The following is a 23,869-nucleotide window of genomic DNA, read 5'->3' as shown; positions in this document are numbered from 1 at the left end:
CATTTCTTTGCAATGACAGCTGTCGATGTTGCCAGTCAATTCGTTAACAAAACGGAAATAAAAAACCTCACTCAGATCATTGAAAATAATTAATGCATCTTGTTAATTCCATTTTTAACTTCGTAAATTCGTCTGATTTTTTTTTGTTGAGCATAGTTAAATGTCTCGTCTGATACACTCCAACCCAAAGTCCAATCTCCGAAAGGTTATGACTTAAACAGAATCTTTTTCAAAATGGGGTTACTTATGAATCATCAGGAATAAAATGGTTTTAAAACTCATTTAAAAACTTCAGTGATTTTTATATGAAATAACAATTTATAATTTTATATTCTGGCCACCGCATGACTGTAACTTGTATTTACGTCGGTTACGTAACGTAAAATTTTCACTTTTAACTCAGGCCCAAAAAAACAAACACCTCATTATATTATGCAAATGTGTAAATGCAATAGCGTTGGAATTACGATGACAGAAGTTTGGAAAAACAAGAAATTCCATTTCGTACTTTTTGCTATTCTTTATCCGATCCTTAATACTGATCCAAATAATATTGAGATTGTTTAAAAACTAAGATCAGGAAAATGCAAGTAAACTAATAGTCCTTGGTTCGCTCTCATCTTATTAAAAATATTTATTTGTAGGCTTGAGCTACGATATCAGAATTATTACTACTCGATACCATGTGTAGGCGGTCATGAGTAAAGTCGGATTCAAGGAATACATTCACAATGCTCCTAAGTCTGAATATCATCGATCCACCAAGCTCATGTCGTTCAAACAATGTTCTCGCAACGATCCCTATTTTCAGAATGATCTAAGTTCTCTCGAAAGTCGCTTGGCGGTGCTCGTGTTCTAATTATGGGAAATTTAAATTGATTTCTTCTTCTTATTGCGACATATTTAAGTATTTGTTTACGATATCATTTCGGAACTAAATCATAATTCTAATATTCGAAGCGTAGAAATATTTATAGCCACTAAAATAACCTAAAGTATGAATAACGGTTGTGATATCGTTTAAGAGCCATAGAGTGTATTAGAATTTCTTTCCTCGCGTATAAATAATACAAATGTGCACATAAACAAGTAAGCAATTCCACAATGTGCATGTTAAAGGCACTTTAACACTACATAATAAATTAAGATCTCTACAAAACATGATACATTTCTACTTCTAAGTTAACATGTAGTAATGTAACAATGGTATTTACAAGAATACAATCCCATATACATAGAAAAATACGCGAAAGATATAACCCTCTTATCTGGTAGATGAATGGTAAGTTTTAAGCATAGGTGCCTGGCCCAAATCGCTGAGGGAGAGCCATAAATAAGAAATAAAATAGATTAGAAGCATAGGTGCGTAGTTTTAAGAATAATAACCAAAATTTCCGTAACATCCTTTACAAGGTAACATAAACAAGAAATTATACGGATGTCGTAAAAACAGTCATCATAAGTATGTTCACAACGAACCAACAAGAGAGCCCACAGCGACCCAGATTGAGTGCTCTACATGAAAGTGAATGCAAGGGATAAACGCGTAATCACAAATGTACATGCTTTTAACTCGGTGCATAACAGCGTTTTATAACTAACATTGAGTTTAATAAGAATTTTCCGTATTGATATGTTTTTAAGCTATTTATTCCATTTTACACGCAACTTTTAAACTAAACTTTGTTAGTCCTATATTCGAGAGTTTAGACAGATGTTTGTTAGAGTTTGTGCCCTAAATATGAACAGCTTTCGATGAAATTTGGCATATATCTGTAGGATAGTTTGAAAGAACACATTGTCTACTTATTTTATTTTAATCCACAAGAACGGAGTCGCGGGCTAAATCTTGTAAATATGTTTGCAGAAAATGTACATTTTACCTCAGCAATGTCTTATAATTTAACCAAATAGAGGCGTTGGCTTTAAATATCAAAAGTTGTCAGTAATTTCTGAATGTAGAACTATTACTAGAATATTCGGGAACCATTTAGTAAGTAAAAACTGTATTTACATTTAATTAATATGAAGAATGAGGTAGCGATAAAGTTGGTACATATTATTACCATATTAGGCTTTAAGGTAATTCCACCATCAGTATTGAAATATTTTAGCGAATTAAATAAATAAAATTAAAACAAGGACGATAACGACGTCAATTAGCTTGAAATAAAGCCTTATTTAATAGTGATCCTAGAGTTTTTAAAAACAAGCGATTTTAAGCTAAAAAGTTCCTGAAATTATAGACTGGAATAAAAACATTACAACCTACATAAGTATATTCAATAGGAAACTTTTAAAAAAATATTAGTAACAGTATGTACATGTTTCTTCTTTTTTTATGTAACATTATTCTCAAAGTATTAGGTGAAATAAAATCCTGAATCTCAAAAGACATATCTTGTTTGTTTTCTAGAAATGCTTGTATAATTTATAATGAGGCAATTTGTAATCAATAGATAATTTTTTTCCAATTTTATCATAGGTCAATAACATTATTAATAGACATTTTGTGGAGAAAAGAAACTATTTTTATTTTAAAAAGCACTATCGGGGCGTTGACGTATGTAAATGGCTGTTTATAATTTAGATAAACATCTAATAAAAATAATGGTTTAAGTTCAACGTCCACGAGTAAATTTTAAAGAAAACCTGAAGTTTTTAGACGTATAATTGCTTACAACAGCAGAAAAGGTATTTAAAAAACGAATGGTTTACACAAATTCCTTATTGAAAAAAAATCTACCGAACTTGTTAGAATTTATCGCTATGAAGTATTCCTTATAAATTTAGGCGCCATAATATAATAACCATAAAAAAGATTAGCATAAAAACATGAGAGATATTTGTATTTGATCATAAAAGTGTCTCAACTTACCTTATAAGGCGGTACAGATTGTAAACATATCTGTCTATATCTGTCATTTAACTAATTTAAAATTTACTTTATATTCACAGTGTTTTATACAAAACTAGCTTTTGCTCGCGACTTCGCGCGCATGAAATTATAAAATATAGCATATGTTACTTACAGATAAATTACCTTTCTAAAGGTGAAAGAATTTTTAAAATCGGTCCAATAGTTTTTGAGTTAATTCAATACATACAAAAATACAAATCTTTCCTCTTTATAATATTAGTATGGATAAAAACATTAGTTAACTTCAAAAGTACATATTTAAAGTAATAGTTTTTACGTCAAAGTTTATATTTTTTATATAAGGAATAATTTATAACAATTGAATAAACGAGAAAGCTGCATCAGGACATTGTTGATGGGCAATACGTACAACTGCCTATGGGCATGAGAGTCGCAACATTCTTAATTTTTTTTAACCATTTTGTTTATTATAAAAGAAAGCGATAAGACCAAGATATTTGCGACTAATTTCTCCAAAATAAAACAAGCGATTTACCAACTTACATGTCTTATCAATTATATTAGAAATACTAGCTGTTGACCACGACTTCGTCCACGCAATATTAAGATAAAAAGTAGCTTGTAAAATCAGCTACCCTTTTCAGTGAAAGTCCACTCTAAATCGGTCCAGCCGTTTCAGAGATTACTTGAAACAAACGCGGCTTGCGGACAGACAGACAGATAAATTTTTTTAAATGCAATTTTCGCTATCAGTAACATAAATACATCATCTTCCTGAAATCTGGATTTTTTCTTTTGATATTACAAACAGACACTCCAATTTTATTATATGTATAGATACATAGATTTGCAAACTAAACATATCACTTATCATACACAATAATTAAACTAAAACAATACAAAGAACATTATCTGCTACTTTGTCATAACAAGATTTTTTAACGCAACGCCATAACGTCTGCCGTGATGCCGTGCCATTGTGCCGGCAAACTAGAGCATGCAACGTAATTATGATAATCACTCCGCGGTATCCTGTGAAATGCTAAGTCGACGTAAATGAAATTAGGAAACAGTAAACATTACACCGAGTCGTTTAAACGGTCTTAAAAGTCCCTCAGTGTGGATTTCTCCTACTACACTTTGGTCGCGTCTTCAAGGACCAGAACAAAAGAACGTCTGGTTTTATAAAAGTTTATAGATGAAACTATTCAATAGGTGTTTTTCTGTTGTTTACATTCTTATATAATGCACTGTAATTCGTAGATTTTGGTGACCCTTTCTGTCGCCCCACCGCGCCAACTTCGCATTCTGCGTATGGTCTGATGCTAGTTGTGCTGGAAGCCAGTGTTCTAAAGTATAATAAAGAATTGATTTCAATTAAGAAATTACAAAAGATTTATTAATAGACTTGAAAATGTGACTGTAATTAACACAGACACTAATTAGTTTGAAAATCGTATTTAATTAACACAGAAATTCGTTCAAAAGTTAGCAACGTTTCCTTAAACTTCGCAAGAGATGATCAGACCGGAGAATAATTTCGTAATTGAATTATAACTTTTTAAAATCAAAGGATATCTCTTTTATTCGCTCCGACGAACAATTGGGTCGGATTTTATTAAGTTACGTAACAATTAACTATCCGAATAATTATTAGTCATTAACAGTTTGAGGAAAATAAATTATATTTTTTATCGAAGACGGTGTTGTTCAAAATTATAAGAAGGTTGCGTTCGTAATCATTCGAAAATGTGAATAACGATGAATGCAAAGGTAAACCACCTGAACTTCCAGAAAAAATCAAAACTTTTTTTCAAATCCAATAATGGTATTCTGAATTTAATGTAGAATTTTCGTATATTCTGTATTGTGCAATTGGCTGCAGACTGCATTAATTGCAGTGAGCACGGTATGAACAGCGCTGACTCGACCACTGGAATTCACCCTAACGATTGAATTAGTTGCACGTTTTGCAGGATGGCAATAGAAATTCACTATATTATTTACGTTTTTTCATGTTCGTAAAGCCAGCGCTTGACTGCTATCACTCGCTGAAAGTGGCGATGGAGTCGAAAAATGGTACGCGCTATAGCCAGCTGTTATGAAATCAATTACAAGCAACAAATAACTATTTACTCTTCTTTGATAAATTAACTGTTTTTATCAACAATTTAAGTTTTAGTAATATAAAAGTAGAATTGGAAATAATGCCGTATTTAAAAACAAAATTGTACAATGTAGATGAAATATGCTTAGTTAACTTAATATCTTTAATTATTTATACAACTTTGCTGTCTACAGATTCATCTTATTGTCATTTAAGTACATAAGATACAAGTGTAATAACACTATCAACTGAAAAGAATAACTTATCAAAACCCTCTGAAACCATTGGCATCCAAAGCACGTTGTAGACTGAACGTCGGGCGTAGAGAGAGCAACCGTTACATTATAGATATAATTTTATAGCATTGTCTCTGGGGCGAGTCGTTAAGATAACCGCTTCCAGATAGAGCGAAGTGGGTCGCAACAGCAATGCAAGCTACGAACGACGCGAAAAACTGGAGCCTGGGAAATGAGGTCATGCCGAATCGCTTATCTGACTATGACGTTTAACAAGTGGTGTAAAATTAAACCTAGTTGAAGATCATGGCCTCTTAGCGTTATTAAAGTTCGGATATTATACAGATTCAGATTCAGACATGACGGTTGATAGAGATGTATGGAAGAGCAGCACATACTGTGCCGACCCTCCAGGGATGAGGGATAAGGGCAAGTGGATGATGAAGATTAAACGATAACCGATGTAAGTGATCATCTACTTTCAGAGTTTGAATACTTGGAGAAATTAACAACTAAAATTATCTGAATGCCTGTCATTTCTATATTACTTCATTGTTTATCTTTATAGATCTTTGTAAAATCCCTTTCATCTTCCACGAACCCAATCAGTCATGCATTTGCGATTCGTTCTTCACATTTTTATCGCAACAAGCAATTAATAATTAAAAAAAGATAATCATGAAAATAGTGCAATAGAATGAGGCAAAATTAATAAGAGCGCTCTCTCGACACGACATCGTGTGTGCAACATTCAATTTGGCATCCCTAGATGGCTGTTCCAATCGTCTGGAAAACCTATCACGCTGTTGCGGCAAGCTCACTCTGTATATTGCCACGTATCGATACCTTAAATGGCATGAACAGTAACAATAAATGTTATAATACACTTCAACAATCAATTGCTGTGACCACTAAGGATTTTGACTAACTGTAGTGAATTTAATTTTTAAGTAAAAATGTTTCTTGTACATTTTCAATTGTAAAGTTCTCATAGTTTTAATATTTAGATTATGCACAAATTAATTACTAATGTAAACACTATTATTGGAATCATAGATGACAATATCCATAAAAAGTAGGTTAACCTAAGTTGTATAATCTAGAAAACATCATCTGAAAAGACTAATAACACTAAAATTATAAATATAACCCATAATGAATAATTACATAAGAATATGTAAAAATAAACATTCCAAAACATGCTAAAAGAAAGTGTTGTTGCTCAATAACGTAGTCAAACTTAGATTAGGAATTTATAAATGTATACCTACATAAGCACACTGCTCCAGTTTAGGACTGGTTGCTAACAAGTTAAGCTTCGGAAAGTATATAGACATTTCCTTATTTCACGACCGTACAGAATGCTCCAGTACCTATAGAACGTTCTGGAATTAGACTTCAACCATTCCAAATTTGAAAGTTAACTTTTTAATAAGACTCCTATTGTCTTGTAGACATTGGTCCTCTGATACATTAAAAAATTCCATACAAGTGATAAGTCTATGAGCACGACAAAACACGTGATACTCGTATATACGCACAAACACATACCTTAAGAAATATGTTTACTTATACAATACACATCAATATACAGTACAACATACCTTGACTTTAGTTAAGGACACGTTAACGACGTTAAAAGCCTTATGTGAGTCAATAAAAAATGCCGCGATAGAATTTATTTTCATAACTTATAATGTAATCTACTATAACTGTTCCCGTGTGGCTTCATCCGCATGAAATTATGAAAAAATTATTTTATTGTTTACATTTGTCAAATTATCAATAGCAAATGTCAAAATGACATGACAAACCTTAGAAAACTTTCTTTCTTGATGATGGCAGGAACTTATGATCTCTTTCCCACATTAGGGTTTTTATCCAAAATATATACCCCCTAAGTTTAATGGCGTGAAAATATATAGCCTAAAGCATGACGTAACTGTAGGGCTTTTTATTAAAAAGAGAATTATTCAAAAATATGCTGTAATTGCTGACATCTTAGGCAACAAAGAAATGTGTGTTTACGCTTTATTATAATAGTATAGAAGTATAGATTACAGATAATATTAAAGTGTTTAAAATATTCTAAACGTAAGTTCTGACTAATTTAATCTGCAAGTGGTCATTATCCGCCAAAATAGCCAAACGACCACTGCCTAAACATCCTCAATTTCAAAATAAGTTGTCTATATTTGAAAGTTAGAGATTGGGACGTAAAAAGAGAAGTTTCCCCTACATGCATACCCTCCTCCATCATTCTTTGTATTATACTAAAAGGGTGGAAATGAGAAGAAGACTAAAAGCCCGAAAAACGAAATTCTTGCACAAAAGTATACTCTCATCTCCGTTACACTTTTTGATTAAATGGAGATAGCAATATGTTTCTGTATAGGTTATTTGAAGCTGTTATACTACTCTGTGGCAATCTTCTCGAAAGCCTTTAATTAAGAGAAAAAGCTTTCCTTTCCCTAAGGACGCAGTATAAACTATCTTTGTGAAAGGGAACGAATATACATACACAAATATTGGATAGGAAAAGGGCTTAAGTGTATATAAAAGTAATCAAAATAATTAATTAAAAAAATCGATTTAATAACTTTGCATTATTATTTCCAAGTGAAATATTGGCTCAGATATCCAGTCTAATTTGAATAAAAGCGCATTGCGTAATTGGTGTTGCATAAAAATATTTTATTGAACAAAAATGTTCATTAAAATTTATGAAAACATTATCATATTACTTTTCTAGATTTTTAGTATATTAATTGAAATTTGTCAATTTCAAATTTATGACTAATGTAAAAAAAAAATTGATTTTATTCATCAAAATGTAACAATAAAACATAAATGTCATAATAACATTTAGATAAAGGTTAATAGTTTTTAATATTAAAATCGAAATTTTAAATAAATTTATACATGACGCAAATTATTTCACATATTGTGAATTTTATGATTACGATGCATAATTTAATTATTAAAAAAATCTATTATGTAACACCAAAAAACATGCAAAGCTGCAAAATGCAAAACTTTGTTAACCTAAACTTGGGTAAAAACAGAATTTTACGAAACTATATAAAAATATTGCGTGAAATACATCAACAAGCAAATTATTATCACCTACAATCCAAGTTTTTAAATAAATTATGTAAACCCTTATGCGAATTTCAATACAAATCGACACAAGGAACATAAAATAAGTCATAACTAAATGTCCTTAGGAGCTTGCAATTTTTTGTTACTTGCAAAATTGTTGTTACTTCGTTGTCAAGCGAGTATTTGGTATTGAAATTACTACGTTGTTTTGTGCATTGATAACATTAAAAAACCCTTTTGTACCGTTTTGTTTTGTATAAATAAGTTAGCATAAAACCTGAAGAACTAACAAAGTACACTTAACGTAATGTTTTTTATTTATTCCGTCCAAAGTATAGTAAATTTTCATCACTATGTATTATATTAAATAGAACTTAAGGTATACATGTTTAATAAAAAATGGTCCTCTTTCAAAATTAACAGTTACTTAAGTTTACGTAAGAACCGTCAATATGCTTTGTCCTCTTATATCGGTGCAACAGAGAACCGTAAAATAAAATTTCATCAAATCGCTGTATAAAATCTCTACCAGAACCTCAGCTATAAATTGTGTCATTTGCATACAAAGGTATCTAAATCTGCGTTCCCATCTCTAAACTTGTGTAAAAACATGTTTTCATCCTTTACCTTTGAAAAGCAGAGACAAGTCTTATTACTTCAGTCGAATTTTACGGTGAGATCGACTTGTTTTGAGAGCATTTTACGTAACAAATACATTTAAATAATACCTTATGTTAATTTTGCCCGATGTAAGAAAGTATTGGTTTTTTTATCACTACGTGTACTACGTACTTTCAAGACCAACTTTACTCGTAAATCTAGAGATGGTAACACAATGGAAAATGATCACTTATTTTTTTTTTCTTAATAATTCTATCGATACATTTACCGTTTTAATCTTTATTTTACCTGTCAAAACAATCATAACAGCCAACGACATGTAACAACATAACAATCTCGTTCTAACAATTAATATTGTACCATATATGTTGTAATTACTGTTAAGAACGATTAAATGTAATGCTTAAGATACTTGTATGTATGTATTACACAAACAGGTGACAATCCAACGAGCATCTAGTTCAAGCAACTCGTATTATTTCACAATACTTACATTATATGCAACGCATAAAACCTTTTTTGACGTCACAAGCTCATCAAAAATTAAAAAGCAATGTTTCTCAATTTAAATCTGGCAGGTTGTAAAATGTGCAATTCTTTTTTTTGTTTCTTAAAATAAATTGATATTAACATGATGATCCAAACATTCGGATTTTCTCCAAGTCTGTAGAGATAAGCGATTTAAAGACAAGATTATTACAAAGAGTTTCAAATAAAGTAGTAAAAATGAAGACATAATTCTGTAAATAGATTATAGTCCTTACCATTCTAAAGATTGATGTTATAAACGTATTAATAGTTGAAATTATCTTCATTTCTGAATATAAACAAATGAATAATATTTTTATAGAAAAAAAATCTAACACACATGTGTATATGTTGCAATGTATAAAGTCAGTAAGTTCGTCATTACAAGCGCCTCCGTCCGATCGCCACATAGTCATACAAAGGTTAAGGTCGCGAGTAACAAATTATACCTGGCAATCAAACTAACAAAGTTCAAAGCCTATAATTTGTTAATTATAATCAATTTTTTATATACCCAAATTATTTGAAGATTAATACAACGTTGTAAAACTATAAAAATGTAGTAAATACAGCTTTTTGGTGTTAAGTAAAGTCCATAGACCATTAAAATCTAATATTATGGCAATTTTTAGCAACTATTCCAGGGAACTTGATAATATTTATATATCCAATGTGGAACATCGGTAGGCCCAAAGACGTCGTTAGGCAGGACAGGGGCAGATAAAAAATACTTCGAATAAGACAACATTCATGGTAACTGCCCCTCCGTAGACCTAATCTAAATCATCAGCTAGACGCCTATGAGCCTAGGGCCTTACTAAATTATTATGTACTTTGCTTAAGTCACAAGATTTTTTTTTAAATACCAGTAGATTTTTGTCAATTTACTAATATTTCCTTTAACCATTCCAACTAAGCTCTAAGCTTGTGCTAGGATATGGTTCACAATTGTCGAATGGCATGGTCGAACCCTCGACCGCGAGATCAGTAGTCCGTACCCCAAACCATTAGGCTATTGGTGCTAGATTACTTATATTGTATGTCTATTTTAATAAGTCTGGAAAGTAGATTAGTTTATTTACACAATTTGGTTTTATTTCCGTGGATTGGTTATTACAATCATTAGAAAAAACATCGTAATATTTGTTTTAGATTGAAAAAAAGGTTACTAAATCAGTTATTTCCTAAACTAACAATTAAGAGATATAGTTATGTAATATTCGCACATAACATTTAACGCCGAGATATAAAACAAATTGTAAACGATTTAGAGAATAATTAAGGCGCGTTCGAATTAATAAAAATCTTTGAAACGTGATTAATTTATATTCATAACGCTTCTGATTCTGATTTACATAAATCTATGCTTAAATTGAAAATAATGTACGCAAATCATATTAAATATCAATTTTTAGCGATATTTATAAATATAATAAGAATCTGTTATTGTCTATTCGCTTGTTTCCTTGAACATGTCTTAGGAATCCTTAAATTACAAAACTAGCTGTTGCTCGCGATTTCGTCTGCGTAAAATAAAAAATGTATGTTACTCACTGATAACTTAGCTTTTAGTGGTGAAAGAATTTTCGAAATCGGAACTAGCTTTCGCCCGCGACTTCTTCCGCGTGGAATGAATATGTGTTCTTCCAGACTATCTTCTACTACCTACATCTATACCAAATTTTATCGAAATTCGTTCAGCCGTTTAGGCTACAAAGTTTAACAAATATATATCTGTCCATCCATCCATCCATCCATATAAACTTTCGCATTTATATTATTAGTATGATTACAATACATACAAAAAAAAACAAATCTTTTCTCTTTATAACATTAGTATAGAATACTGTCAATATTTGAATCAATTTTCTTCCGTTGACCATATGACCCAGTTTTCACAAAATCTAATTTTGAGATATCGGATCACTAATTCAGTTTTCAAAGCTATGACGCATTTAACTGTATTTACCAATTAACTCGCACCTCCGGAACTATAAATTTCAACTCTTTTATTGACAAACTAGTGGCATCTCATTTTATCAAAGATAATAAGAAGGATACCAATATATGTCATTATAGTCATATAACTTTATTTTATAAACTATGTTAAAACAAAAATGAGCTAATCCAAGTAACTTATTATTACTTAACCTCATTGGGCGTAGGCCGACTTTCAAAATTTAATTTAAATAAACACAGTTTTAATTGTATAATTTGGCAGTTATTATATTCATATCTGTATGCAAAAACTGTCATTATAAATCTTTCAAATAAATTATAAATTAAATGTTACGTTCATCAACATATATCACACTTTTCGCAACACTTACATAATTATTATGCTAGAAGGAAAATATGCAAACAATAAACAGTTGGTCGAGGTCAATATGACGATTAGAAAATCATATTGAGTTTTCTCTGACGAAACACTTGTGTAAAAACTTAATTAAAAAATAAACAGACGAGTATATTTATATAAATAGCTACTTTAAAAATGGACATGCTAAGATTTTGTGCCTATTTGTTGGTATTTGGATTAGAATAATGGAACAGAATTAACTCTCAGCAACATCCACCAGCGTGTTTTAATAGGAACGTAATGCTATCCATTTTAAGAGATCAGTGATTCTTATGGAGACGTGGATATAGAACGTATTTTTAAATAATAGTCCAAAAAATGTAACTAATATCAGGAACAGAAGGTCAAATGCCACTCATTTTGCTCCGTCATATTTCCTGACACGTTTAAAAGCGTATCACGTAACACTGACGTTAGTATGATGATTTTAATAATTATAACGGAAATAAGTATACTTTAGGTTAAATATTTATTTAATTCATATTTATTACATTCAATAATATGTTAGAATTGTATTAATTTAAGAAGTTATCTTTAGTTAATAAAAGTAACCTCTAAAAAAATATTGTAAGAAGTCTCGACTTAAGCTATATGTTATGTTTAAAATCAGTATTACCTATTACGTGATAATGTAATAGAAACACTAAATAAAAAACAAAACAAAAATAAAAAAATAACAATTTACCAAGCAATATAGCTTGGTGTTGTTTTTATTTAAATTGTTTCCAGCCAGTCTTTTCAAAATCTATTTATCTAATAGCAACATTTTTTACACTGGCAACTATTTTTTGGCTAAGCAAAAGTATTCTATGAATAGAATCTTCGCGTTACGACAAAGCGCTAATAGATATCTCTGAGAGAAAGTTTAACAAACATTTTTCAATATCCTAACAATCTATTTTTTATCAGATAACGTTTTATCGAAATTCTATTTAATTTAGAAAATGTTTTTTACTCTTCTTTAGACAAAATCTTTCTCTGATTAGTATTTATCTTTTAATTGCCATTTGAAACAGAATAAGACTGCAGCACACACGAATAAACCAAGATTCTTTAACTTAATCCAAAACTACTAATTGTAATAAAAACAAGTAAATAGCGACTTCTATTATTTACTAAGTTTTATAAATTAAATATCCCTTCAATTACAGAAATACTCAAATAACCTTTCAATCTACAAGCAAAAATTTTTCGTTGATCGAAGTATGTAAAACAGAACACTAGTCAATTTTAACTCAACCAAATTTTCAATACGATGACTTGCGTATTTTGTACAAAAGAGATGAGCTGAAAATAATTGTTTTTTAATCTGTATAATAGAAACCAACTTGTAGCTATTTGCATCAACCTATTCCCTCGTCGCTGAATATTTAATGCATTCTATTAATTGTGATTACGCACTTTTTAGCAATCTTACGAAATAGAAAGTGTCATATTACAAATGTTTGTTAAAAGTATACATCGGCCAGCATCAGCCAACAAGCTTTGTTGTTTTATAGACGCTTTTTTAATTTATATAACCATCGGTTTACAAAACTTATGAAGTTGATGAATAAAAATGTCACACTAACACCATAACCTATAGACATTAAAGTTAACTAAATAATAATAATAATAATGCTTGTGGTGCCGGAGGCCTAATTAAAGTCCCTTTCTCATTACCACCCTTTTCGTATAAAGAGAGGATGGGAAGGGGAAGTGGATTTGACGGTGGAGGAAATGCATAGGAAGGGGGAAATATCTTCTTTATGTGTGTCTTTTCCTTCGTCGGATAAGGGTAGGCAACGTATCTGCAATTGAGGATGTCTATGGGCAGCGGTCGCTTCGCCATTTTGGCGGATTTAGATGGCCGCTTGCTTGTTTGCCACCTTATGTTATAAGAAAAATAATAATAAAAAGTTAAATAAATCATCTCTTCATATTAACATAAAAGCTAATAATAAGATATAACTTAAATGCCAATAAGAATAATAATGCTGACATAATAATACCTTTTGAATAAAATTTTACCAAGCGATCTCAATCATTTTCTATAAAAACAAGCAAATGTGATTAATATTTCCATTCGTATAACAATAATATAATTTGTTAGATTTACTAATAATTTATATTAACTTTATGAATATTACATGACTTACATGTTATGAATATGTGAACTTTTAAAATTATTTTATTGAATTTACTTGAAACGACAATGGTATTCTAATATTTATTGGTTATTGATTCAAAGTCTAGACTTGAGATTTTCGATTATGTTAATTTATTCTTTAATCATTTTAAACAAAGCCAACATAACGACTTGACCAATCTTAGAGGCACCATTTCTAATTTTAATTTTCGAATCATTTTCAATGGATGGATGGCTACAAAGGTAGAGGAAAAACGACGAAAGTATAGATGGATTGTGCGAAATAGGATATGCTTAAGAAGGGAGTGGATACAGATATGACGACTGATAGAGATGTATGGAAGAGATGCACATACTGCGCCGACCCTCCTGTAGAGCAAGTTATTATAAAAATGGATGACTAAGTAAATGCCTAGAGGGAAGGAATGTAGATTTTATATTCAGTATCTCCAGAACAAAAACAGATCCAGAACAGATCTCGCAAAGCATTGTAGAACGTGGTCTAAAAGAACGCAATGGCTATTTTTTTTTGACCGACTTCCCAAAAGAAGGAGGTACTTAATTCGCCTGTTTTTTTTTAATGTGTGTTAACAGCATGATTTAATTTGTAAACGAAGTCGATAGCAAAAGCTGATGACTTGTAATACAGAATGCTGCACAGTTTAATTCGTAATAACACTGCGACTGCATTCTTAATTAAAATTAACTATAATAATGGAGTTAATCACAGGTTGAAAGATATAATGACACGCTCCAGTAAGTATATGTCAAAGTCGTTCAGAATCAGTCACAAGAATAATAATAATACAATACTATGACATCATGTATATCATTACAGCTTCTATTAACTTTGTATTTTAACAATATCGTAAAATATTGATTCCAATATGTGATATTTTTAACTGAAATACGATATAATTAAATAACCCATGGCCATTAATAATTCGTTTCAATAGCTAATTAAATTTAAACCATTTTAAGATAACTTAAAGGACATAACCTTTTTTGTAGAGTAAAGTTAATGACGTTTAATTTTTAACAACTTCCGAAATTCCTGCATTTGTAAATTAACCTTAAAAGTTACTAAATATATTGTCTTCCACTATAGATTGTTTATTATTTAGTCACATAATACATGTCCGGGGAAAGATGAATATTGCTATTTTGAACTTAAAACATAAACAAAAATTGAATACCATTTATTACTTTTTTTTTAGTAGTAATTCATCATCATCATCTCCCCTGCCTTATCCTACCCCGTAGGGTCGGCGCACCGGGTTTTCGTCCTCCAAATTAATTGTAATTTGTAATTGTCAATGTTAATATCATAGTACAAAATAGTAATAAAACGAACGCCCAAACAATACTGATGTTAATATAGAGATAGTTCTAAACGGGTTTGTTATGTTCCGACAATCGCCTTCCTCACGAAATACTATTAAATCTACATAAAATGAATAGGGCTGACGAGGTTTGAAATATTTCTACACATGCTTACACGATTCTATGAAACAGGTTAAAAAGCTATATGTTCTATAAAATCCTCGTATTTTGAACAAATTGATAATTTTACTTACAACCTTGATCAAGACATAAAGATTGTCTTTTAAAAGTCAAGTTCAAAGATAATTTCGTTGTAAGCTATTACTTTTCTTTTTCTTAATTATATTAGATTTTAGACATATCATTATATAAAAAATACAGATGTTATATAAATTCTATTGGTGTCGCCACTCGTTTACCTAGAGGGATGATCAAGGGGAGTAGTAATAAAATTCCATTGAATTTTTACATCGTACTGCTATCAACAAACTAGTCAATATGTCAAACAACTAAGCAGTAGTTTTTGAGTTATCTATAAGGGTTTCTAGGGTTTGTAGAATCTAAGACCTTGAATTTCGATTAAATTTTTACATATATTTTACAGTTTTCGAGGCTTTAAGGAGGAGCAGCTACCCTGTCCTGGCGACGACCATATTGAATTCACAAAACCTTAATTACTGTTATTAATTTTACTATTCTGAATCTAATATACTATATTACACCAATCTAATATACATAGTACATCAAATTATCAATATATCTTAGCGTATACTTAAGGCTGTCATTAACTGGCGAGAGAAATCTCACTCGCAGTTGTGTCACTAAAAGTAAAAGTGGTATCGTAGGCAACGGATCCCAAACACTATGTTATATACTTATATATAATCACGGTCACTCGTTATATAACACGATGAAAGGTGTTCCGACTCAATCATTAAACACCTGCTTTAGTGAAAATTAAAAAGTAAACCGTACCATAGTTGAGAATAATTATTTGTAGATTTTAATTCACAATTAACAAGATTTAATTAGTGAGAAATGTTATAAAAATCAGAGTTTAATTGACATGTATATCATGGTCAAGGTAATAGGCTATCGAACTGTAAAAAACTTAATAATAAAATACTTATTAGCTATAATATGAAAAAGTAACAACTAATTCCGCATGACTTCTGTTTACATAATTTTGAACTATTATCTCCTTGATATTTTTACAGAAACCGTAAAAAAAATTAATACTTAGAATTACGTATTTTCCGATTTTCTTTTCAAAATATGTTTATTTTGAAAAGAAAATCGAATCGAAAATTTTATTTAAATTACAGATTTAAATTTTTACATACGACAATAAAAATTTATGTCGTCATAAATCAAGGCAGATTCATTTTATTGGACGTTCCAACGCAATGAGATTGCGTGAAGTTAATCACATTTTTGAACTATAACTCTGAGGGTCATTAGTGCGATCTATGGGCAAATCGAGCTTAGGATTGCTAAAACAACATTCTTGTTCTTACTGTATTTTAATGAAAACTATAGTTTCTTTTTAATTCAATGTACTCACCGAGGTCACGTTGATTGTTAGGCCTTTGAGCACGGGCTAATAAAACTATCGATATCAAAACTACACTAAACACGTAACTGAGGCTGAAGAATTGCATTTTTATCACGCTATCTTTAGTAAAAAGTTGTAAAAGTAAAAAAATTAAATACGAATCGAAAGATGTTTTGACAGCAAAGAGTTTTTATTGCTAAAAAAAATCGAACGTTCGAATTTAGAAACTCGATTTCATTTTCGCGCGGATTCAGCGGACGCGGTTGACGGTTGCCGCGTTCCGTGGTGGCCTTTTAAAACTGTACTGAGACGAACCGCGCGAGCGCAGGTGCGTATACGGGAGAAAGATCGAGTGTATCCACGAAGGACCATATTTAAGGTCCATCAATGCACCTTAACATAACACGATAAAAACTATTTTACGAAAACCACTATTGTAGGATTTCAAGTTGGACCAGTCTATAAATTAAAATTAGACGCATCGCATCGCAACGTCTTCGCCAATTGCAAGGTCACGATTAAACATACCAATGGAATACTTGTACTATAATTTTGCTTTATGTGTACTTTATGACCAAAACTTTATTAATATTAAAACAATAAGATCTAATTACGTAAAAGTTCTAATCATATTTTTTTTTTCATATAAGTAGATTCGCATTTGTCCGTAAAGTTTAAAATACTGGTAATGCACATTCAAGCAGAATAAGTAAGCGTCCAATAAGCGGTTCTTCAAGAAAGATCCAAATGAACAAACAGTGAACATATATGTAAATCGATAAATCAAATCAAAAATCAATTCCCTTGCCGATAATACATTTGTAATCTACACCCAAAGACTTACACAATAAAATAAGGCCCTATGTTACCCATAATTTTGTAATACAAATGACAGTTAATTTGCGTTTACTCCTGATGGTATGGTGCCGTCTTGTTAAGTCATTAATTGCGCTAGCATACGTCTTGTAGACCGGAACGCACTAAAGTTTGCACACTAATGCTTGATTACACAAAGTAGTAGTTAGAACAGCAGAGTTAGTGTATTACACTATACTCCAATGGAAACCTAACCTAATTTGCAGTGTCATTTAATGCATAATCAGAAATTACGATTATCGGTAATATTATTACAAATGTTTGCTTGTTTTTGCTTTTTTTGCTTGCTTTTATCCGCTCTTTACTTTTGTGTGTGATCTGATGGTCGATAGTATCTAGATACTAAGCTTGTATTTAGTTAATTAAAGATTAAGAGTCAGTCCTACCAAATACTTGTAAAATGTCTGGTAAAAATCCAACGTGTATAATATGTGGGAAGTATCGGTTTTTGTTATATTTTCTAACAGTGACAACGTTTTTAAGCTATCAGCCAGTGGTGGGACAGGCCCTAAATCTTACATTTCAAAAAAGTAACTACAAATCTTTGTTTTACCTATTTTGCAGTTTTTAGGTAAGTAAACGCAAATTCAAAGTCGCATACAAATCATAACATCGAATTAAAACCGGTTTAAAACATCATTAAACTGATGTTAGTACCACGAAGATGATGGTACGTAAAATAAACTATGCAAATGTAAACGATTTGAAATGCTTAATACCGGAATTCAAAGGACAAAATATCGATAAGAAAGGAAAAGATATAGGTTAAGCAAAAAACCATCCAGTCAGCCGACAGACAGACTGTTTTGCTCTTATTTGTAGAATCGTAATTTCATCGCTTAAATTTTATTGAATCAATATAGCCTGATTAGGAATACAAAAAACCTCTCCATGTTAAGAACACATGGCACTATATTCTTTGCACACATATAAATTGACGATTTAAGTTTCTCCAGGCCCGAATTTTCATATTCCTGTTTAGGTTATATTTTATATTGAAGATTGCCCTGCTGTTTGTAGTATTATTTTAACGCCTCAAGGTTGAGAAAAAATAGTAATAATCTCAAGTGTATCTTCAATCTACATGTTCATTCGTTCATTTGCTATATTACTTACAAAAGGCGGATCCCTCGTACAATCATATAGCATATTTATGTGACGTTACAACAAATATTTTACATCGTGTGTAGCATTTACGTCAGGAAGTGTCTTGTTAATATTTGAACAGATTGTTGAGAAAGTTATGAGGGTACTGTACCAACGACCTCAACATTTATCAGCCATGACAATTTCCTTAAAGGACTTTGTTTTTTGTCGTTTTTTGTTTCTCGACTGAAATATGTAATCATCGACATATTTTAGATCTTATCAAGACGTCAGACCTTTTTCGTGCTTGCAGTATTTAGCGGATGTCATATCAATCAGACACAGGAAAATTAATCTCATTTGCAGTTCGAAGGGAATACTCATAATCAATAAAATACAACTGCGTTTTCGTAGCCAAAATACACTTTTTTGGTTTATCAGTAGGTAATTACGATCGCTATTGTGTGATAGGTTTACTTTAAAAATATTTTTCGGTCCTTTGTTTTAAATCTAAATAAAGTTAAAAAAATACTAGACTGATTTTAACCAATATTATGATAACGGCAAACTATCTTCGAGAATAATGTAGCAGTGCCGTCTAGTCTAGGCCAACACTCCTATAAGTATATTTTAAACGACCTGTACTGATTTAATATTAATTTAAAAAAAAAAATTACGATGATTTCCTTACCTTCCAAATAGTTAGAACCAATTTAATGATCTTTTTTTAAATTCGAGCAGGCATTTATTTAGTCTGTTTTCCAATTGAACGCACGAAATCTGTGCAAAAAAAAAACAACTGTCAATGTCACATTATTTTATTTCGCGGTGGAAATATTGTCGTTTGTTGTGAATTGTGATTAAATCAATTTTAGTGAGGACATGGCAGGTTTTACTGAAAATGCTTTAGTTCGTAAACTTCAAGACCTGAATTCAAGTCAACAAAGTATCCAAACGTTGTCTTTATGGTTAATTCACCATCGCAAACACCACGCTGCCATAGTTAAAACTTGGTTTAAAGAATTGTTAAAAGGTAACCTGTAATTTTCCTTGAGTACATCATATCGTTTAATTATGTATAGAAACAGTGAAATTATTAACATGAATGATTAAAACATATTTACAGTGATTTAAAAGTTTTGTACTGAAACATTTTATTTTGGTTACATAAACAGTATTTATGAAGTTTCTGGAATTATTCCTTAATATATAAAAGTTGGCTAGGTGATCATGATTGTTAAAACAAAAATATATCTTTTCAGCTAAATGTACTGCATGCCTCAATACTCTAATAATAAATTGTTCTTTTAGCAAAAGACAGTAAACAGCTCACTTTTATGTACCTTGCAAATGACGTGATACAAAACAGTAAAAAGAAGGGTCCAGAATATGGCAAAGAATTTGGTGAGGTGCTCGTGCCAACTTTCCAGCACATGGCCAAAACAGGTATTAATGCAAAAACCAAGCAATCATTGCATAGGATATTGTCCATTTGGCAAGAAAGAGGTGTCTATGATGCTGAGAAGATACAAGAATTTAAAGAAGCCAGTAAGTATTCATGAATTTATTTTAATATTAAAATAAATTATTAGTAACCATAGGCAATTTTATATGATGTATGCACAAACCAAGATAACACTTTAGTAATAGTTTCTGCCCAGTTCTATTTATAAAACGCAAAAATTAAATATATCTATTCCCTGTCTTTACATGACTTCAGCCTAGTTAGTTTCATTGAAAAGTCAAGTTTTTCATTTTAACAGGATTTTAAATTTTTTAAACTTTTTTTTAAGTTACTAATTTGAGAAGTAAATAATAATGACTACATGTTTAAGAGCATATAAGAATTAATGTGGTCTCTTCTTTCTGGCATTTAAAAATAATCACAAGACATTTTTATTTAAATTTTTCAATTTAGTCTGTATTAAAATTTTATATTCCAGTGGATCCAAACGATGCAATACCAAATCAAGGGACAAAACGTAAAACAGATGTAAAGGAAGAAGTAAAAGAGACTGAGAAGAAGCCAAAGTTAGAAAATAAAGAAAATAGAGAAAGACGGAGAAGTGAAACAAAGGTGGAAATTGACGGTCATATAGAAACACATGTCACACTCAGTCCAAAGACCCCACCTGGTGATCCTCCAGAACCTGAAGAGTTAATAAAGGTATGGTATAATATTTTTTTTAAATGTTTACTTTTTTGTAGTTGGTATGTAAATACAGCCTAAATGCTACAAAGTAGTAATAAAGCTGGTAAATTCTTGATTTATTTATATTTATAAATTTTTACCAACAAGAAATATTATAATAACCTACAAAACAGTAACAATTTGCAACAAATAATAACACAAAAAAAACAAAAATCCCATCTAATTTATTAGATATACAATTTTGAAGCAATTTTTTTAAATCAATAATGAATGTAAAAATGCAAATCTTAAAACGTATGGATGGATATTTGTTACCCTATCTCCAGAAGATCCTGACAAATGTCCATTAAAATGTGCAGATGTAGTCTGAAGTAACTACTTATTAAGTTTTTTATTCAGTACTAGCTTCCGTCCGCATGAAATTAAAAAAAACAAAAGTGAGCAACCTATGTGTACTTCCAGCCTATCCTCTACATCTATACCAAATTTCATCAAAATCCATTAAGCCGTTTAGGCTACAAACTCTAACAAACATCCATCCATATAACTTTCGCATTTATAACATGAGTAAGATTAGTATGATTGATGGCGGCAAAAGCTAGTATTAAACAAATAAATTCAGTAAATTGTTAATCACTAATTTTTAATAATTAATTATTGCAGGCTTTATTAGAGTTAGAATCAAGTGCATCAAGTGACGAGGCTGTGAGGGAAAGGATCGCCTCTCTGCCTCCGGAAGTATCCGAAGTTCAGTTATTATCTAAGTTAGCAGGTAACAACAATCACTACCACAGACTGCATCAAGCAGTTTTTGTTATAATTATACAAATAAATGTTGATACAAACGAATTTTGTTTCATTTATACATCTGTTTTATGCAGTCTGCAATTACTAGTGCGACAAATTTATTTGGCCCAGTGAGAAATAGTGGAGCACTCCCTAAAAACTGCCAGTTGGCTTATCTGACTGTAGCTGTCTTATGTTGTGGTCATATTACTTGTGATATTTTCTAAAAAAAAAACAAAATATGAGTACTATTAGTCCAGATAAGTTTGTTAAACTATGATACACTTACTAGTCAGTTATTTTGACCTTCAAATTATGATAAAAAATATAACACTGAAATTCCTTTAGCACTCATTGAAATAAAAATAAACCTGTATAGTCATTTCATTTTTAAATCTATCAGCTAATCATAGTTACATATAACTTAGTCCAGTGGTTTGAACATTTAATAATTTATAATTTACAGTTATATTAACTGGTAGCAAAAATAGTTTTCTATCTTACAGTGCAATGGTAACTTGCACTGTTGATGCTATTAGTCAAGAACTAGGAACAAATTACTGCATAACTATATTTAAATAATAATATTCTAACGTAAATTACTTGAATGATAACCTAAAAAATCAGTAAGCCGCGAATTTTCGTTTTGTACTTAAGTTAAACTCAATAAAAGATTTTGCTCAGAGTTTGAACTCTATAAACTATTTACGAACACCCTACATTTACCCTAGATTGTATTGTTATTAATAAATTAACAACTAGTTTATTATTATAACTATATGCAAAACCTGAGAAAGGCTCAATTTACCACAATACCAAATTTTAAGGGACCTTTAACTACATTTAAGGCCTGTCCCATCAAATTGTAAATTGTCTAATGAAATATGTGATGGAAATATCAGATTTTGTTCCCTTACCTGAGTTACGTCATTTTTAAGCTATCTGAGCCTCTATCAGCCAGTGGTGGGACAGGCCCTAAAAATTGCATTACAGAACTACATTGCACTCTGTATCACATTTTCCCATCCCTTACATACTCTTTGATAAAAAAACCACGATATTTGGACTACCAAGAGCCATTAGAAAGTCAACCATTTATTCCAGATAAGGAAGCCGCGCTCAGTCTGAGTACGGTAGTGAACTCCGCTGTGGAACTGCTCGCGGAGTACAACCTGAGGCTGTCCGAGGAGTTGGAGAAGAGAAGGCGGGTGGCGGGCATGCTGCGGGACTTCGCTCAGGCGCAGAGAGACCTCGCCAAGCAGGCGGAGGCCCGGCTAGAGGTATGTACAGGCGAGGACATACGCGGTGATACACTTTCTACAGACTCATCCTTACAAATAACCAATTAGGTAGTAGTGCGGAGATTAAAAAGTAATTAGTCGTGTAAAGATTTTTTTCGTATAGACATATTTAAAAGCTAGATCTTATCGGTAATTATTTAAATTTCTATATCGTCTCGATAAGTATACATTTAAATGAGTAAATGAGGTATACCACTATTTTTTCTGACTGTACCTAGAGTTAGACCCCTTCCCCACTATAGTGGGCAAGGGGTCCAGGTCAAAGTTAGATCTATAGGACCTGGACTGTGAATATGAAATCATGTATGACAGCGGAATATGGGACTAATTTCTTTAAGCACATTAAAAAAAGGTGTTCCAAAGGAGAAAACTCAGGTTAAGATTTTGTATTCTAGGTCAAGGTATAATTTGTATAGAGTTTGCGGAACAGTAAAAAGGGTCTATTATTATTGTTATTGACTTTTAAAAAGCTTGTTATATATTTTCTCACAATCTACATGCTTGAATAATCTAAAGAGGTATAGATAACAGTGGTAGAGTCCGCTTTAACATCTTCGCACGAATGGGCCGGCTCGCCACGCCAGAAAACAGGCGTGAAGTGGAAGCAATTCTGTGTTACGTCTGATGAGTGTGGTGCCGGAGGCCTAATTTAGTACCTTTCCACGTTTTTCTTAAGAGGAAAGGATAGGAAGGAAAAGTGGATTTGACGGTAGAGAAGACGCATAGGAAGGGGTAAAGTCCTCTTTATGTGCGTCTCCTCCTCCATCAATTAAGGGTAGGCAACGCATCTGCAATTGTGGATGTTTATGGGCAGCGGTAGCTTTCCAT

General features: G+C 31.3%; 2 protein-coding genes across 3 annotated transcripts in view; one reads left to right on the top strand and one right to left on the bottom strand.

Annotated features, from left to right (window-relative positions):
• LOC106109805 (brevican core protein-like) overlaps nucleotides 1–17,167 on the bottom strand; it is a 62,481-nt gene extending 45,314 nt beyond the window's left edge. Inside the window, exon 1 of one of the 2 annotated variants that reach the window (XM_013291419.1) lies at nucleotides 16,850–17,167. In XM_013291419.1, coding sequence (XP_013146873.1) covers nucleotides 16,850–16,946 — 97 coding nt within the window. In that variant the 5' untranslated portion in view covers nucleotides 16,947–17,167. The remainder of the gene's footprint in view (nucleotides 1–16,849) is intronic. The other variant, XM_013291420.1, reaches the window with a different exon arrangement.
• A 2,448-nt stretch (nucleotides 17,168–19,615) lies between these two features.
• The window catches only part of LOC106109853 (regulation of nuclear pre-mRNA domain-containing protein 1B), a 4,820-nt gene continuing 566 nt past the window's right edge, over nucleotides 19,616–23,869 (top strand). The window contains exons 1-5 of the mRNA XM_013291491.1: nucleotides 19,616–19,835; nucleotides 20,114–20,350; nucleotides 20,746–20,969; nucleotides 21,618–21,726; nucleotides 22,845–23,020. Coding sequence (XP_013146945.1) covers nucleotides 19,685–19,835; nucleotides 20,114–20,350; nucleotides 20,746–20,969; nucleotides 21,618–21,726; nucleotides 22,845–23,020 — 897 coding nt within the window. The 5' untranslated portion in view covers nucleotides 19,616–19,684. The remainder of the gene's footprint in view (nucleotides 19,836–20,113; nucleotides 20,351–20,745; nucleotides 20,970–21,617; nucleotides 21,727–22,844; nucleotides 23,021–23,869) is intronic.

This window comes from Papilio polytes, unplaced genomic scaffold (genome assembly GCF_000836215.1).
Source record: "Papilio polytes unplaced genomic scaffold, Ppol_1.0 DF821067.1, whole genome shotgun sequence".
NCBI classification, from domain to species: Eukaryota; Metazoa; Arthropoda; class Insecta; order Lepidoptera; family Papilionidae; genus Papilio; species Papilio polytes.
The sequence above is the reverse complement of the archived record's forward strand: the minus strand, read 5'-3'. Positions and strand labels throughout refer to the sequence as shown.